At 33.0% G+C, this 17,459-nt stretch overlaps 1 protein-coding gene across 5 annotated transcripts; it reads right to left on the bottom strand.

Annotated features, from left to right (window-relative positions):
• Nucleotides 1-1,077: 1,077 nt before the first annotated feature.
• SUVR4 (SET-domain containing protein lysine methyltransferase family protein) lies at nucleotides 1,078-15,509 on the bottom strand. 5 transcript variants are annotated; one of them, XM_088806193.1, is made up of 11 exons: nucleotides 15,374-15,509; nucleotides 14,656-14,736; nucleotides 10,321-10,428; nucleotides 9,565-9,640; nucleotides 5,730-5,998; nucleotides 4,675-5,439; nucleotides 3,613-3,878; nucleotides 2,750-2,816; nucleotides 2,532-2,582; nucleotides 2,057-2,150; nucleotides 1,078-1,492 (listed from the first exon to the last, which is right to left on the bottom strand). In XM_088806193.1, exons 5-11 carry the CDS (start codon nucleotides 5,910-5,912, stop codon nucleotides 1,467-1,469), a joined length of 1,452 nt encoding a protein of 483 aa, XP_088662319.1. In that variant the 5' UTR covers nucleotides 5,913-5,998; nucleotides 9,565-9,640; nucleotides 10,321-10,428; nucleotides 14,656-14,736; nucleotides 15,374-15,509; the 3' UTR covers nucleotides 1,078-1,466. The 5 variants fall into 5 exon arrangements, with proteins under 5 accessions (XP_088662319.1, XP_088662320.1, XP_088662321.1 ...); XM_088806194.1 differs by lacking the exon at nucleotides 14,656-14,736; XM_088806195.1 differs by lacking the exons at nucleotides 9,565-9,640; nucleotides 10,321-10,428.
• Nucleotides 15,510-17,459: the final 1,950 nt, after the last annotated feature.

The raw sequence follows: 17,459 nt of genomic DNA, 5'->3' as shown, positions 1-17,459 counted from the left end.
ACATTGCATATCTAATTTTACTTTACATATATACTAATTTACGATAAGAGAACAAAAAAAACATAATAAATGTTTTAGACCAATATAATGCACAAGAAATGAAAATATACTATAATATTAACTAAATTTTAATTATATATATTGACAATTGTCATTCCTTACATCAACAAGATAAAGGGCTAACTGTCTAATGTAGTAATTTCTAATTTGTAAAATTGTTGAATCCTTAGTAAACCCAGTTAGAACTTGATAATAACATAATTAAGGGGTATAAGAGAAATAATTTAAAAAAAAAAGCTTAAAAATAAAATAAACCAAATACATTCTAATTATACTGAGAACAGAAACTTGAACTCTAGAGAACGTAAATTCATTTGAAAATCCTATTTAAAAAGTGAGTGATAGAAAAGAAATGCACAGGACTTGCTTTTAGATTGTTATTTAAAGCTAACTTTAGATTATTAGCTTAGTCATCAAGAAACAGCATTGCTTTTCCATCAAGTGAGGCACAGAGTCCTTTCTTGACAAATGCTTCGCATAAAGGTGAATCCGTCTGGTGTGGATGGATGTTAATCTATAGATTGCTGATCACTTCAATGAAGGGAAAAGCATTATATTCTATTCGAGGACCTAATTATCCCTAAATTACTGCCTCACTCAAATAAGATGCTTCTAAGTTCTGTAGAGCTGTTACAAAGTGCATGAATCTTATCCAACAAGGAGATTTTTTTTTTTTTTTAAGCACAGCTCAACTGCTAAACTTTGGGAGTTCATACATAGGACTACTTGATTGCCTTCCTCCTGCAATTCAAGGCCCCAAGCATTTTCTTGAGTCCTTTACAATTTAAGCAAGCCTATGATAGTTTGATCTTCTAGACAAAGAGACTTACTCTTTGGGATGTTAACTGATTAAATATCTTGGTTCAAGATTTGTGTATTATGAATTTTTCTTGTTTATATACCAATATTAATTCTTAATCTTAGGATTAGAAAAAGTAAAAATAAAAACAAATGAGCTTTTAAGAGTATTTGATATATATTACTAAATATTAAAAGGAAACCTTGTATAAATGGATTATCGAAGTTAAAATCTACAAAAGCGTCTGAAACAACACAAGTAAATACTAACTAGTATCTCCAATTAAGGCAAGGATAACCCTGCTTTACAACAAGCTTCCATAAAAATGCCCTGGCATTAAACATCCTTAAAAACATTTTAGTTATTTGCTATGCTGTAGTTCTTATTTAGCTGTACAGTTTTTGGAAAATGATAGCTGTTACTTATTGCAAAGGTGAAGGCAGCAAGTCCATGCAACAGTATGATACTTTGTCGACTGTCGAGCTCTTTGAATGAATTCCATGCCTTTAATCACTGAAATCATGAAGTCTGAACTTTTAATCTCTCTCAGAGCAAAAAGAATAAAAGAAAAGAACTGTACTGTTTCATTCATCCATTGATCAACAGTTCATCGATGCATTGCCAATCTCGTTCCTGCATGAGAATATTGGTAGTTAGGCTTCAGAAGATAGATGATGAAATAAAGTGACCAAGTTGAATACAGAAGCAAATTAAATGCAAAGCAGAGTATGTTATTTTACAAAAACTGAAGATTATATGCAGAATTCTTCTTGGCTATTAACATTGTAGCCTTGGCATTTGACACATAAATGTATATGATACTTTTTACTGAAGGCCAGCAAAAACTTTTTCATATTCCTCTCATCCCTCTACAGTTCACTGTCAAAGATAACTATGTGATCTGAAGATAGTGGTATGAGCAAAAGGAAACATCCCTAGCTTCATGCCTACATCTGTTCTTTGAAATAGTTTTTGCCTTCACATATCTCTATTTCACATAGGAATGGTAAAATGTTTCAGCTAGGAGGAAACATGAAGGGGTTTTATCAGAGCTGGTCTGGATTTTCCAGGCATGACATCTCTTCATGTAATATACTAAGCCATTAGCTTGTAAGAGTTCATTTGCCATTTGAATAAACAGAGCTTACAAATGAAATAAGGGTACAATCAAGAAGTAATAGGAGAATATACACTGACGTTTTTGCTTAACATCTCGGCAAAATGCACTTCCACAATGGCATTGGAATGCCTTTATTGGGTGCTCATGGTCATCAAAGTCAATCCCGTAGTCCTGCAGTACAATGTCGAGCATGGCTTTATTATAATAGTAAAGAAATAACATATCTTTACCAATGTTCTAAACTTATAACAAGCACAAATTAAAAAAAAAAAATGTGTTTCTTTGGAAAATGGCTAATGGATATAACAATCTAGCCAGCTTAGTGCATTAAACTCTTCTATTTATAAATGTAGTTTATAACTTCTAATCAAATGCTGGAGATATTGAGCTCTCAATGTCAAGCAGGCAAATGTCTCTCAGCGTTGCATGCTTATGAGTAATTAAACATCACACAACAACAGATGATAACTTTGAGTGCAGCAAATAGCAACATAATAAACAGTTAAAAATAAGTAAAATAAATAAATAATTTGTTTGCTAGCGCCTACTTACCCATGTTAGCTCTTCTGATGCTCTCACATCTCTAGTAGTAAAAAGAGCAAGCTGCATATGAAAACAAATAAATAAATAAATTAGCTCTTCAAATGCAGTCCAATGCAGGTAAACCCCAATCATTCTGTTTTGCTGCTACTCCCCACTCCCAGCCCCCACCAAACACAAAAGTTAGTTATTTATGAGAATATTAACAATAAAGCCACTCAGATTCATACATGATAATAATGGCGATCAGGGGTCTCTACTTCAACTGGAATGTCAATCAAGTTTGCATCAAAGCATCTGAAACGTTAAAAATAAAAATCATATCGATAAACCAAAATGCCAGAGAAGTAAAAAATAATTTCAAAAATAAACAGTAGAGGGGAAGGGGTAGATTTAGTGCACTAGGCATTAAGAGGCTATTATAAATCATGAAAGATGGTTAAAAAAATCAACGGATTATTCTGCAAAAAATAGAAAATTTAAGTACAAGAAACAATGACATTAAGCATTGGTGTTCATGATAAAAATATGTTCCATAAATGTTTCAACAGAACCGATATAGTGTAAATTACTGTCAAGGGTAAATAATTAAGTTCTTCAGGTCAATATTTATTTAAACTGTCCTAGCTATCTAATAAAGAAAACTTTTGAAGGTCCTTGGCAATGTTTCTCACTTAGCAACTTCTGAGGCTATTGCTACAGAACATACAAGTGAGCAAAATTCTATTTCTTTTAAATGTTTGCAACTCAAGTAACAATTTAACCCTTCCAAATGATTAATTCCATGATCATACTAACACAAAGTAATAAACATGTTCTTTTCATCAGTTATTCAATACAAAAGAAGCTTTCTTAGGCATTTAATACTTCTCCAATGATTATTCTCCTTCCCTTTTCTTCTATTGTTTGTAATGACAGATACTAATATATTTAGGTGCTCTTACTGGTCATTAACATTTATGATATTACAAGATTGTATTACCAGAGGTTTTGCCTGTTACAAGGCACCTGACAGACCAGAAGGAACAAAACCAGGCCATGATCGCCATTGAATGCTTAACAACGTATATTTATTTGGGCTCAAGAAAATCACCTATGATTAATAAACCTAGCAACATTTCCACAAAAGGTTGCATCCAAACAAAGTGCCTCTTCATCCTTTAGAATTCTCTCTGAGCCCCAGTCTGCATCCAGTGTAACTGGATAAGTATGTCTCTCTCTGCCACTGCTCTTCATATTCCGCTCATCTAACTCAGTGTTGGTCAAGATCTCCCCAATATATTCACAAACAAAGGTTCCTTTAGGCAAGTCCTGGAGAGTCTTAACACCCCAACCTTTTCCTTCACCAGTCAAGAATACCTAAAGAATAAAAGCACACTCAATGCCAATAAAACATTAAGCAATAATACAGAATCCTATCTTATCACCCAAAAAAAAAAGTAGACCATGCATACATTTTGTAAAAGATGAAGCAACTCCAAGTTAATAATGGTACGATAAGCAGATTTAGCAGAAAACCTCTAGTACCATATTTGCACAATCTCATTTAAAATCACATATATTCTAGCAATAAAAGGGAAATCAGGCAATACATTCTCTGGCAACCTTAATGAGCCATAATTTACAAGAATAGCTTTTAGCTGTAGGCTTGAATTGAAATGTTTGTCTTTTCTCTATTGCCTGTGGCACATCAGGTTCCTTTTATCTGATGTTTGCCTGTCCACCTCAAGGGGACATTTTTAATCGACTCTGCTTCTGTAAGTCTCTTTTTGAGACAAATGCAGCAATAAGACTTTGCGTTTCAAAAAAAAAAAATGTGCCATAATTTAATGCTGATGTATGACCTTAAATTGTATATAAAGGGCAGCTTCAACAAACTAAGCTGCTAGAGAACTGTCCATAGTAGCAACCCCTACCATTCAATTGTGCCTATTGAAATCTAAAAAAGGAAGTTATCAACTCTAAAAAGCAGGTAACTTCCCTCAGCTAAAGGACAAGAGTGGGAATGTGTGCTGAGAATTAAATTGAAGCCAGTTTGCAAAGTCACACTTGAACAGTTGCAATAGAAAAGATAAATGAATATACAAATCATCTCCATTGGTGGAGAAGCAGATAGCTCCTTGACAAACTGTAACTGGAGCCTGGAGAATTTTACCTGCAATTTGCATGCAATACCTCTCTGTACCACTCGATTTCCACACCGGATGTGACATCCACATTTTCTCCAACATTCTTTAATGAATTTCCTGACCAAATGGCCATTGCATTTATCAGGCTTATGCTCATTTTTAGACCTCTCTAAAGGACAATCCTGACAATAAACAAAGTGGTGCTCCTGAGGCTCCTGCTTCATAGACATACAGGCTTGCAGAAATTCTTCTCTTAGTTTACCTTCTGGTGTGTAAGCAAACTCTCCACCAGTTTCATGAGCACAAGCACATGGTATTGGCAATGAAAGACAGTCTCCTGAACAGCCTGAACAGCAATGCTCATCTGCAATCCTAGCCAACGAGATATGCACATAAGCATCTTGATATATTACATTACCAGGCATGTAAGTAAACTTTGGGAGGTCCTGGTGGCCAATTTCATCTACCAATGAAATTTTCACATTTTCTGTGCCTTTCGTTATGTCACTGATGATACGGAAGGGCCTTTTCCTTTCACAAGTAACAGATTGCTGCTGAACTTTGTTACATGAATTTGAACACCCAGAAGAAATTGAATCCTTCTTCTTCAAAAATGTAACTCCCTCTCGAAGGTTTACCATAGGCTTTTGATTCTCTTCAGGAGATAATATTTGGCTTGAGTTGCCCTTTGTAGATGAAGCCTGATCTTCCGGCTCTTGCGAGCGCAATCGTTTAGACAATCTGCTAGACCCACCATGCTCCACAACAACATTTTCCTTATCTTGTACTCCCTGTAAAGAAAAATTAACTATCCATTTAAGTTCAAAGAAAAACGAAGGTTCTTACAAATAATTTGGAACAACAGCCATCACAAGTAACAGATCAGTAAAAGCGACCATCATCGACAGTCATGTCATTGCCTGACTGACAAATAGGGATAATAACAATGATTAAAGCAATGAAAGCTACAAAGAGAATAAGATAAACATGACACAGGAAAAGGAAAATATTGGTCCAAGGATAAAGAGCTAAGGAATGAAATACAACGGTGCATTAAAAAAAGAATAACACAACAAATTACTTTATCTTCCTTGAGCTCAAAATATGCATCTATCAGTGCCCGGTAGTCTTCTGACTCTATTAGTTCCCAGTTCTCATCAAACAGTCTCAGGAGGTGCTCCAGCACTGGTTTCACCTCTTGCTCAGGAATACCTAAAGCTCCTGTTGCATTGATGGCCCTGCGAACTCTTTCATTTGTAGCCATCAGCAAAGACTAAACTTAATGGAAATCTAATTTTCTACTCAGCAACCACCCACGTCCTTCTCCTTTGTACTCTTATATATTGTAGCCTGCAGCAGTTGAGGTTTTCAGATTAGTTATTGCAGTTATAAAATCCAATAGTGATAGAATTGCAAAAGGATATCCAATAAATATATGGTCACAACAGATAAGGATCACGACATACACGCAATTTGCACAAGCGCCCTTTCACTGATGAATATTAATAAATAAGTAGATATTTGAGGAGATGATATGGAAACGAATTATCTCCAAAATCTAGATGGCACAGCAATACAAAAGGTAAAGAAAACAAAGCAAAACCAACCCTGTAAAGATACATGAATATTATCAATGTGGACAAAAAGATACATACAATCAATAGAAATTCCAGAAAAGGAAATTAATATCCACACGGACATCTACTTATTTTGTTAATACAGAACCATGTTACTCAGAATAGTATCAGTAGACACAGCTGTATACTGTATTAACACACATCAAGAGGTGAACGCAAAAGAACCCTTATATCAACCAAACTTAGACCATTTGGAATCCATAAGTGGCTGATAATTTGCAAACTGAAAAACAACGACCTACTGCACTTAAATCTAGCAGAACCATTTGGCTTAAATGAGGTTGAACACCCTATTTTGGGAACAAAGAACTGTGCAATAAGTAAACAAACTGAATTTTTCTCCCTATTACTCTCATTGCTTGGCAATGAACCATACTGAACATCACATCCTGTAGAACTCTGGCACACACCTATATCCCCTAATTTCACTTTGGTACCTATATATAGCAGTTCAAAGGTCCTATATATGCACTTCCAAACATGAGCTAAAGTAACATGCAATCATAGAGTGATAATGTGCAGTTTAAGATAGTGCACTTGGAAAATCCTAGAATAAAAAGAAAAGGGATCCTAATGATTGTCAGTCAAAAACCAAAAGCACAATATCTATTAAACCTTTCCAAGCAGTAAGAAGCACTACTGTCATCTGTTTCATAAGAAAATCATTTCAATCAAACTGTGAAATTGTAAAGAACAGAGACACAAATGGAAACCTCACCAAATTCCCAAATGTTTCAATAATTTCAAAAGATCCAAATAAGAGAAAAAAACAACCAGTTTCGTTTCAGCTTCCATATGAGCCAACACAGGTCTTTCCTGTGTTCACTCACTCAACTTTGCATGAAAAGGAATATGAAAAAGTTTTTAATCAAACAATTATGCTATAAATTAGTTATAAACTCAATCATTAGATTGAAAATTTTCATCTTTAATTCCCACTTTTCTTGCTATCGAGCAAAACCTTGCAAACAAAATATTTCCAGGTCTTTGATGGTTCGTTACTTAGTAAATAAGAAACCAGAACCCTCACTCAAGTAAAGTTTGCTCAAGTTCCTGTCAATTTACAAAAAAAATAGCATAATACCCCCAAAAATTCTAACAAAAAAACAAAGAGAAAAAAAGTCTTTTCTTGGCCTCTGTTTCTAAGCAAACAAGTATGTCAACCTGAATAAAACATCAAGAGAAGGAAATAAACAATCTTCTTGTTCTTGGTTTTTATTTTTTGGCTAAATAACTTTGCTAACAACAACATTCACATAACAAGCAAAAACCCAAAACAGGAATAACATAAATAACGCTCAAATGAGCAGAAATTTTCTGCTTGGTTTCCGAGAAAATGCAGAAAAAAAAATATTGCAGCTTTAGACTTTACAGTCCATGTTTTTCTATAAACCCTTTAAAACAAAACAAAACCTTTAGTAAAACTTTTGATAGTAATAAGGATGACAGATTGTTAAAAGAATTAGAAGAAGGCATTGGACGTACGGATAAAGAGTAGGAAGGGAAAGAAGAAGAAGAAGCGTGGCTCAAAGCAGAGAAAGAGCCTCCTTCCAAAATCGGGCTTTTTTTTTCAAACACAGTGAAGGGAACATTTAGATGCTATAGGGTGTTCAAAGCAGAATCAACATAGAAAAGGACGTTTTGTTTTTTTCCTTGGGGAATTATCATGTGTGAAGGAGACCATTTGTTTTTTTTGTACCCTTACTTTTTTTTTTTCTTTTTATAATAAGAACAAATTTCAAGAACTTCTATATTAAATTAACAAAAAAAAACTCTTAAATTATATTTTAAGTTTTATTTATGTCACGACCCGGTACTCCCCTCGAGCCCGTGACAACCGTCGCGACGTCCCGATAACATTTACTGTCCGAAATGTCAACTGAAACCTCACAAGACTTTAATATCAGTTTTCGCACCTCTCTTGTGAGCAATAGTTGTTAAGTATCATATTTTGAAAGATTATGAATTATTTTCAAATCAAAACAATAGAAAAATAATTTTTTTCTCACATGGGCATTTTGATCATTTTTTCTCAAAAATCTCGAAACCAACTAAAAATGTAATAGGCGAGTACAAAACATATAATTCATAATCAAAAATAAGTTTAGATGTTTAAAACATTCATTTAAAGTGAAACTATACCTATTTGAATATAATAAAAATATTCAATAAAATATTCTATTTTTTTATAAAATAATATTTATATAGTTACCGGTAAATAATTTTTGTAGCGTAAAAGCTAAATAAATTCATACATACTGTAATACAGATAGCCAAAGCATAAGATTTAATTTACAGTGTCATGTGGGCCCACGAACGACCAAGAGTATTAAAAGCGGTAAACCTACAGTTTTTGAAGATGCAAGTCCAATGGTAGTTCTCGATGAAATGAGCTATCTACCGACTATCCTCAGCCTAAAATGGGTGAAAATGAGGGTGGTGAGATTATATAATCTCAGTGAGTAAACAAATACCATCTAAAATATCTAAAGCCGAATAAATAGAGACAGATAAAATAGTTTAACATATTGTAATTCATCACCTTTCAACTTGTTTCAACCAAATAAAATCAATTCATATAAATCGAGTAATCAACATGACTTATGAATTTCTTAAAACTTTGACTCGTGCTAAAACTCATACTCGGTGATACCTTGCGCCAAGCATCCAATTGAGTCCACCAAGGCTGTTAAAAAGTTATGTACGCATAATCATGTTTTTATTTAGAAAACATAGTCGTTCCTTGGCGTTGGTTGAGTTTTCCCTCACGTGGTGGTTTAACGTGAAGTGAACCCTAAACTTTACCCCAGGAGATATCCTACGCGCCTCTCCAATTGAGGTAAGAATATGATGGGGTTTACCGTACCCCTCTAAAAGGCTGATCTACAGAAACCCTCTACTGCAGTGACTAATTAATATATAATCTACCAATTCAATAAAATTTGCAATAGCATGACATGACAATTATTTTATTTTACAGCCTCTCAAGGTAAATCAACAATTCATACATTTTCAACACATTTGCTAATTCAACCATTCATGCCAATATTATCATAAGCCATTCAATTAGAACCATAAATTTACAACACATCAAGTGGTCTCCAATTATTCTATTTTCAAAGCCATCATTAAATTTCAAAACAATTTACAAAATCATTTCATTTAATCACATTTTGTTTATAAAACCAAAAATTTATCATTTAACCTCATTTTCCATAAAATCACAAAATCGGATAAAAATTCACTTTAGATAATTAAGACGATAGTAAGGTTACTCACTATATCAAGAGTTTGAAATACTCTTATTCTCAATCCTCTGACACAATGTCTTTACCCTTGTTAGAGAGCTCACCACCTATATACAATACACGACACACAATTCAATATATTGTGTCATACCATTTTAAATCTATTTCAAGCTCTTTACTAATGTATGAAATGGAATGCAAATTGTTTAGATTATCGTCTAAACACAGTGTTTTACATAATTTCAATTGTGTACCAAAATAATACGGTATTGGCCTAATTCTATCTATCATTCGATTAATTGGCCAATATGTCCAATTCAACACCAATTAACTTATTTTTCTTCCAATTCTCCAAATCCTCAAACACAAGTTAAATAGCATAAAATTTAGCAAAATCATCTCCACGTTTTTTCTTGAGAATTTCGGCCATGGTGGGTGCATCAACACCATGATTTTTCCTACTTGATTTTCTCACCATAATTCATCATTTCCTAATCAATTTACTTGAAATAAAATCAAATCCACCATCCACATTCTACAAGGAAAATTCGGCCAATGATAGGTACTGGGAGAAAATGAATTTTTCTTGTTAGCTTCTCATGCTACACATTACTAACTAACTAAAAACACCAAAATACATTAAAATCTAACCAAATCATCATCAAATTCTCTCTCCTAGGTGTTTGGCCAGCAAGGGATTCATCATGAAAACTTGATTCTCAACCATGAAAAATGAAAAAGAATGCATGGGAAAGGTAAATCACAAGTCAAAATCAAGAAATTTTACCTTTGATTGCTTGATTACTTAAAATCCACCAATTTTTCTCTTGAATTTTCACCCTAGGGTTCTTGTTCTCCTTTTCTTCATTTGTTCTTCCTTTGGTCTTTCTTTGGCCTGCCATATGAAGAGAAATGGGCTGATTTTGTGCTAATTTATAAGGAAAATAATAAATGGATGAGAATTTGACACATGTCACCATTCCATTGATCCATGTGTCATACTTACCCATTATGCAATCTCTCTCCATCACTTAAATTTTCTCAATTATCCATGATAATATTGGGTAAAATCCATGGGCTAGATAAGTGTTGGGTGGTGTAAAATTACAATTTTACCCCTGAACGGTAAAATGACTATTTTACCCCAATGTTTCAAAAAAATGTCGGAATTAAAATTTTTCACCTCTCAAACTCAAATTATATTCTAAATAGTCAATCTTGATCAAAAACTTCTTCCAACATTCCAATTTTAACCTCGGGTGGCAAAATGATTATTTTGCCCCTAGGTCATAAAAATTTCAATTTGACTCCAAATCAGTTTTCGAACTCCGAATCACCATTTTAAGTCATTATGAGAATTTAAAATTCTCAATTTCATCTTAAAATCTCTATGTGGACTAGTTCGAGATTTAATTCAACTTAATTGTACCATTTGGTATATTGTCGTCCTTTAACGATTTTTTGAGGCTTTCCATGTCACGACCCGAAACTCCCATCGGGCCCGTGACAACCGCCGCGACGTCCCGATAAGTACTCATTACCCCGAATGCCGATTGGAACCTCGCAAGGCTTAGCATCAGCTTCCGCATCTCCCCAGTGAGCGATAGTTATTAAATCTTGCATTTCAAGAAATCATAAGTCGTTTTCAAATCAAAATAATAAAATATTATTTTTTAGCTCACGGGGGTATTTTCGTCATTTTTTTCGATAATACCGAAACTCGCCAAAAACATGGTGTAAAAGCTAAATATGTTCATACATATTTTAAATCAGATAACTAAAGTATAAAATTACTTTTACAATGACACGTGGGAACTAAACTAACCAATAAGATGCGAGACTGTGAACTTATAATTTTGATAATGCAAGGCTAACTGAAGTCCTTGATGCAATCAGCTATCTACAGGCTATCTTGAACCTGAAATGTGGGGAATTGAGGGTGGTGAGATTATAAAATCCCAATGAGTAAACAGACACCATCTAAACTATCTAAAGGCGAGTAAATGGACCAGGGGTATCCAACCGAGTCGGTCAAGGCTATTAAAAATTCATATTTCGCATAAATTATATTTTTATTTTGAAACATAGTCGTTCCTTGGCGTTGGCTGAATCTCACTCTCACGCGGTGGTCCACGTGAAGTGCACTCAAAAAGCCCACCTTAAGAGATACCCTACGCGCCTCTACGACCAAGGTGAGAATATAAAGGAGTTTACCGTGCCCCTCTAATAGGCTGGCCCACGGAACCCCCCACCAGTGCAGTAGCTAATCTTTTATCTACCACCTGATTTATAAAATCTTTTTTCTGCATGACATGGCAATTTATCTCAACCAAGCCTCTCAAGGCTAAATACACAGTACAAATAATTTTAACACAAAAATTAGTTTAGCCATTTGTCGTAACGTGAGGGTTCGGGAACCCGTCCGCCAGACGCGGGCGAAAATAAATCTGTTTAGGAGTCGCCACCAATCTTTTTTATCTAGGTGTGATTGGTCACCTATTAACCTGATTCTAATCGACGAAGTTCTAAATTAACTTTAGGTCCGTCGAAAGAACGAGAACTGGTCCACGTTTTTAGAGATGGGTTCGGGAGTGCGATTACGCACGGAGAAGTGTTAGCACCTCCGTGACGCCCGTTCCACGAACGATACCATTTAATCTTAAGTTATCTTAATATAGCCTACTTTTAATTTAATCCTTACTTATTAATTAAATTTTTATTAAATTTTCCGACTAAGTTCCTTTTTTAGTTTTACGTATGCACATGATGCAAGCGTAAAATGATGTCATGACTTGTTTATTTTAAATGATGGAGTCGGTAATCTTTTATTGAAAAATTATTCGAAGACCATCCCAACGCTTTGGTGAAGTCTCGAAATTCTCCTCACCTAGAGATATGCCCGGAAGAACTCGTCTCTACAAGCTCCTCGGGGAAATCCCATCATCGGGACTTCCGCACCATTTGCAAGATAAATGTGGCATGCTATGACAGGATAAAATGATGATATCTACATGCACGCGTTTATTGATTTAGGTGATTTATAATTCACCCAATTATATGTTTAATAAATATTTTTAGATTATTTATTATTTTTTATATATATTTTTATTTTTTTTGGTTTTCTATTTAAATCCATATCCTTTATTTAACGTTGTTGGTTAATTTTTTACTTGATTACAAAGCTTATCAAATAAATAATTAATTAATTTTTAAACGATTAAATTAACTTTATTTAGTAATATTTATTAACTAATTTAAGTTCAAATACAATATTATGTAAGTTTATTATTTTTTAATATATATCATTTTTTAACAACGATTATTTGGCTTAACAGGTTTTGAAGTTTAGAGTTCAGATTTATCCCGACGCTTCGGTGAAAATCCGTCTTGAACTTCGCACCCGAAAAACATTCACCTGAAAAAGGCAACTCTTTGCCCATTTTTTAAGCAGAATTCTATTATTGGATTAACTCAAATTAACCACTTGATTTTTTTAATACTTGTAATTTAATATTATATTGTACATTATATATATTTATAAATACCTAGAACATTTTATTTTTCTTGCCTTTACAACTAATTATACTTTATTCTCATTTTTTATTTCTTTTCATTTTTTTAGACCCATTTCTATTATTTATTATTTATTTTATACATATTAAAAAAAACTAAGTACTTTCTAATCTTCCATTTAATTAATTAATCATTTTTTTTGCCTTGTTCATACTCCTATTTTTTGTTATATGTTTATATATATATATATATATATATATATATATATATATATATATATTTATACATGCATATCTATTAATTTACTACATCTACTATCTATTGTATTAAAAATTTTCATTTTTAGCTTTCATATATTTTATTTTTCATATGCATAAATTTCAAACAACACAAAAAAAAAAAAAAAAAACTATTATAACACTTAAACAAGAAATTAAATAATCACTTTCAATAACTCAAGCCCAAACCATTATTTAATGAATAAGTCCAATACCTATTGGGTTGTAACTAACCCACAGCTCCAAATGGGTTCAAGCTCCACTGGGCTTCAAAGGTCTCCTCCAATTCGGTCTGGGCCTAAAGGGCCTACTACACTTGTTTTTTGGTTTGGGCTTGAATAATCCAATAATGCCTTAGCCCAAGGAGGAAATCAAGCCTGCTGCAACAGCCCACTTAATCCTTTTCAATGTGCACCGTTTTTGGCTTCAAAAAATGCTTCAAAACAACGTCGTTTTGGTCTTTTATACCTAGCTATAAAAGTTTCTTTTCTTTTCTCTCTCTTCACTTTCCTCTCTCACTTTCTCTCTCTTGCCGCCACTCTCTCTATCTTCTCCTTAAGCTTTTCTTTTTTTTTTTTTCTTCCTCCTTCTTCCTCTCTCTCTTTCTCTCTCTTGCCGCCACTCTCTCTATCTTCTCCTTAAGCTTTTCTTCTTCTTTTTTTCTCCTTCTTCCTCTCTTTCTCACCCGTAACACTTCCACCGCCGGCGCCTCTCTTTCTTTCCCTACGCCGACCTCTCACCTCTCTTCTCTTCCTCTTCTTCTTTGTTTTTTGCTTTTTTTTGGGGTTAATTGTTGTGTTTTTTTTTTGTTTTCGTTTTTTTTTATGGCTTTTTTTGTAGGAGATCAATCGGGTTCCCTCTGCTTTGCTCTCTCCTCTTCTTTAAAAATGGGGTTGTCCAAAAATTTGGACAACCCGGTAATGGGGTTCTGGCACTAAAGAGTTGGTAGCCAGAGCCCCATTACTCATGGTGGTTGGGGAAGGGATGGCTGGGCTTTCTTTTTTTTTTAATTATTCTCTTTTTTTAAATTATTTTATTTTATATTTTATATTTTTATATTTTTATTTTTTGAGGTGTCTACATCATTCATGCTCATATATTGTCATAAGCCATTCAATTTAAAACCATAAATTTACAACACAAGCAGGTAATTTCCAATTACTCTATTTTCAAAACCAGTATTCGATTTTCTAGAAAATTTATAAAATCATTTTATAAAATCACAATTTCTCTTAAAACATAGTAATTTACCATTTAAACCCATTTTTCATAAAATCACACAATTGTATAAAACTACTATAGATAATTAAGACGATAATAAGTTTACTCACAGTTTCTGAAAACTAAATTCGGGTACTCCAACTATTACTCCTCGAGTGCGATTTCTTTGCCCTTGCTAGAGGATTCGCCACCTTGACAAATTGCACAATTAAGAGGTTTACTACTTTGGTACTAAAACAAAATAAACTAATTTATACTACTAATACATGATATGAAGTGCAAAATGTCTAAATTTTGCCTAAACGCGGTGTTAGCCTATTTCGATCTTTTACCCGATAAATCGATATACGCGTCCGTTTAAACTCCAAATTAATTTTTTTCAGTTTCTATACCTCAATTGCACCCAAATTGACTTAATGTTACTCAGTGTGGTGCAAATTATCAGTCTTGATAACAAATTACGAAAATACCCTTAGTGGGTAAAAATTCTTATTTTTACTCCGAAAATTCCCATTATTTTTTTAGGCTCATAATTCATCATAATTCCTCAAATAAACATCAAGATTACCAGCCAATATTCCCCTAGAAAATTTGGCCAATAATGGTAATTGAGGAAAATGAATTCTTTTCTTGTTGTTTTGTTTCTAAATATGTCAAACTAACTTAAAACATTAACATAACTTAAAATCAAATTAATCTAACTTCATTCTCTCTCCATACCCATTTGGGCAGCCATGAATTCACCATGAAAACATGAAATCTAACCATGGAAAATAAGGAGAAAAGCATGGGAAAGGTAGATCACAAGTCAAAATAAAAAAAATTTACCTTTGATTGCTTGATTCTTTGAAATCCACCAATTTTTCTTTAATTTTCCCACATAGGTTTCTTGTTTTTTCCTTTCCTCCTTTTGTTCTTCCTTTTTCTTTGTTTGGCCGGCCATATGAAAGAGAATTGGCTGATTTTATGTTTATTTTAAAGTTAAATAATTAATGAATATAAACTTGACACATGTCACCTTATTATTAGTCCACGTGTCATTTCTTAACTATTAAGCTTTCTCTCTCCACCACACATTATTCAAGGGTCAAAAATGATGATGGGTGAAGACCTTGTGCTGGAAAAATGCTCTAGGAGTGCAAAATTACCGTTTTGCCCCCGGGGTGGCAAAATTACATTTTTGTCTCAAAAACTGAAAAATTACCCATAGACATATTTTTCATCCCTTGTACTCATACCATTCTCCAATTTTTCAACTGTGATATAAATTCTCTCAAAATCTCAAATTTTATCCATGGGTGGAAAAATTACGATTTTACCCCTACACTCCAGAAATCACCGGAATTAAACTTTTTCACTGCCAAACCCTCAAATTATACTCCAATACTCAAATCATACTCCAATAAGTTAAATGGGGCCAAAAAAATCTTTTCTCAAAATTCTCATTTTGTCCTCAGGTGGCAAATGACCATTTTGCCCATAGATAGTGAAAATTTTGGTTTGACTCCAAATTGATCCTCAAACTCCGAATTACCATTTTGAGTCATCCCTGAATTGTGAAACTCTTAATTTCACCTCAAAATTCCTATTTGAACTAGTTCGAGGCTTAATCGACTTAATGGTACCATTAGGGGCAATATCGTCTTTTAACGATTCCTCGAATTTTCTAAACATGCAAACATTCTATTGAGCATGTAAATGACGTCGTAATTATTTTACAGAACAGGGTTTGACATTCCAAGTACGCAAACATTTTGTCAATCACATGAATGACATGGCTAATATTTTATAAAGTCGGGCTTGACATTTAATTTGTACTGAATTTGTCCATTTTCTTTTATCCTAATCAATTAAATCTTATTTTGTAATGAAATATAATGAACATTATTTTTATTGACAATTATCACCTTTTATATATATATAGATAATATCTAACATAATGTGTTAGATACAATGAATATTACAGACATGACACACCAAACTGTCTCTAATTCTTGTTATGGCTACTAACGTAGCATGTCACATTACTAGAAATTTCATATCATCAACTCTTATTATATCTAATTAACATATCACGTCGTATTTCACTTATACAATAAGTAATAATTTTTATTAAAAATAATATTTGTTACATTTATGCGGAACAGAAATCTCCTCCTTATCCTGTGCTTCACTATCCTGTTAATGTAATCATGCCATGTACCTTGTATGTCTTGTAATTTTTAACTAGACTAAACATGTTAACTAACCACATTTGAAGGATTTATTAATTGAAAAACAAAAACAATCGAAGAAAAGCCTGACTGACTTACACTCAAAGAAGAAAGAGAAAACAAGAAATCCAACAAAAGAAATTAAAATTGAAATTTTAGAGAATTAAGAGATTTTTTTTGTTGTTGAAAGAATAGGAATCTACGTGTTTAAGTCATGTGACAAGTGAAGTCATCATGTATCCGAGCGGGAAGAGAAGATTCGTTTACTAAAACTTTTTGGGTTATATCAAGGTCGGCCCTTCAGTAAAGTCACCCAAGAACTTTAGGTCTCAAATTTGGAAAAGACTTATAATTTTATAATAAATTATAATATAATTAATTATATTAAACATATATAAAAATTAAAATAATTAATAAAATATTTACCTATTCTCTTCTATCTAATAAATATCTATTTTCTCTCATTTTCACATCTTTATTAATTCTCAACTATTTATCTCATTTCTCATTAAAAATATATAAATTCAAAGATAATTAATAAAATAACATATTCTCTCATTTCCTTAATTATGTGCCTAATGAATCTCAATTTTTTATCACTTGCTAATAGAATCTAAATTTCGTGATATATGTATTATTCTTAAAAAAAAAACAATTTGATGAGCATGTTGATAAAGAAATAACAAGATCTCTTGAAAAAT

This window comes from Theobroma cacao, chromosome 5 (genome assembly GCF_053813885.1).
Source record: "Theobroma cacao isolate CCN51 chromosome 5, ASM5381388v1, whole genome shotgun sequence".
In the NCBI taxonomy this organism is placed as follows: domain Eukaryota; kingdom Viridiplantae; phylum Streptophyta; class Magnoliopsida; order Malvales; family Malvaceae; genus Theobroma; species Theobroma cacao.
Note: the sequence above shows the minus strand (reverse complement) of the source record. Positions and strands in the feature narration are given on the sequence as shown.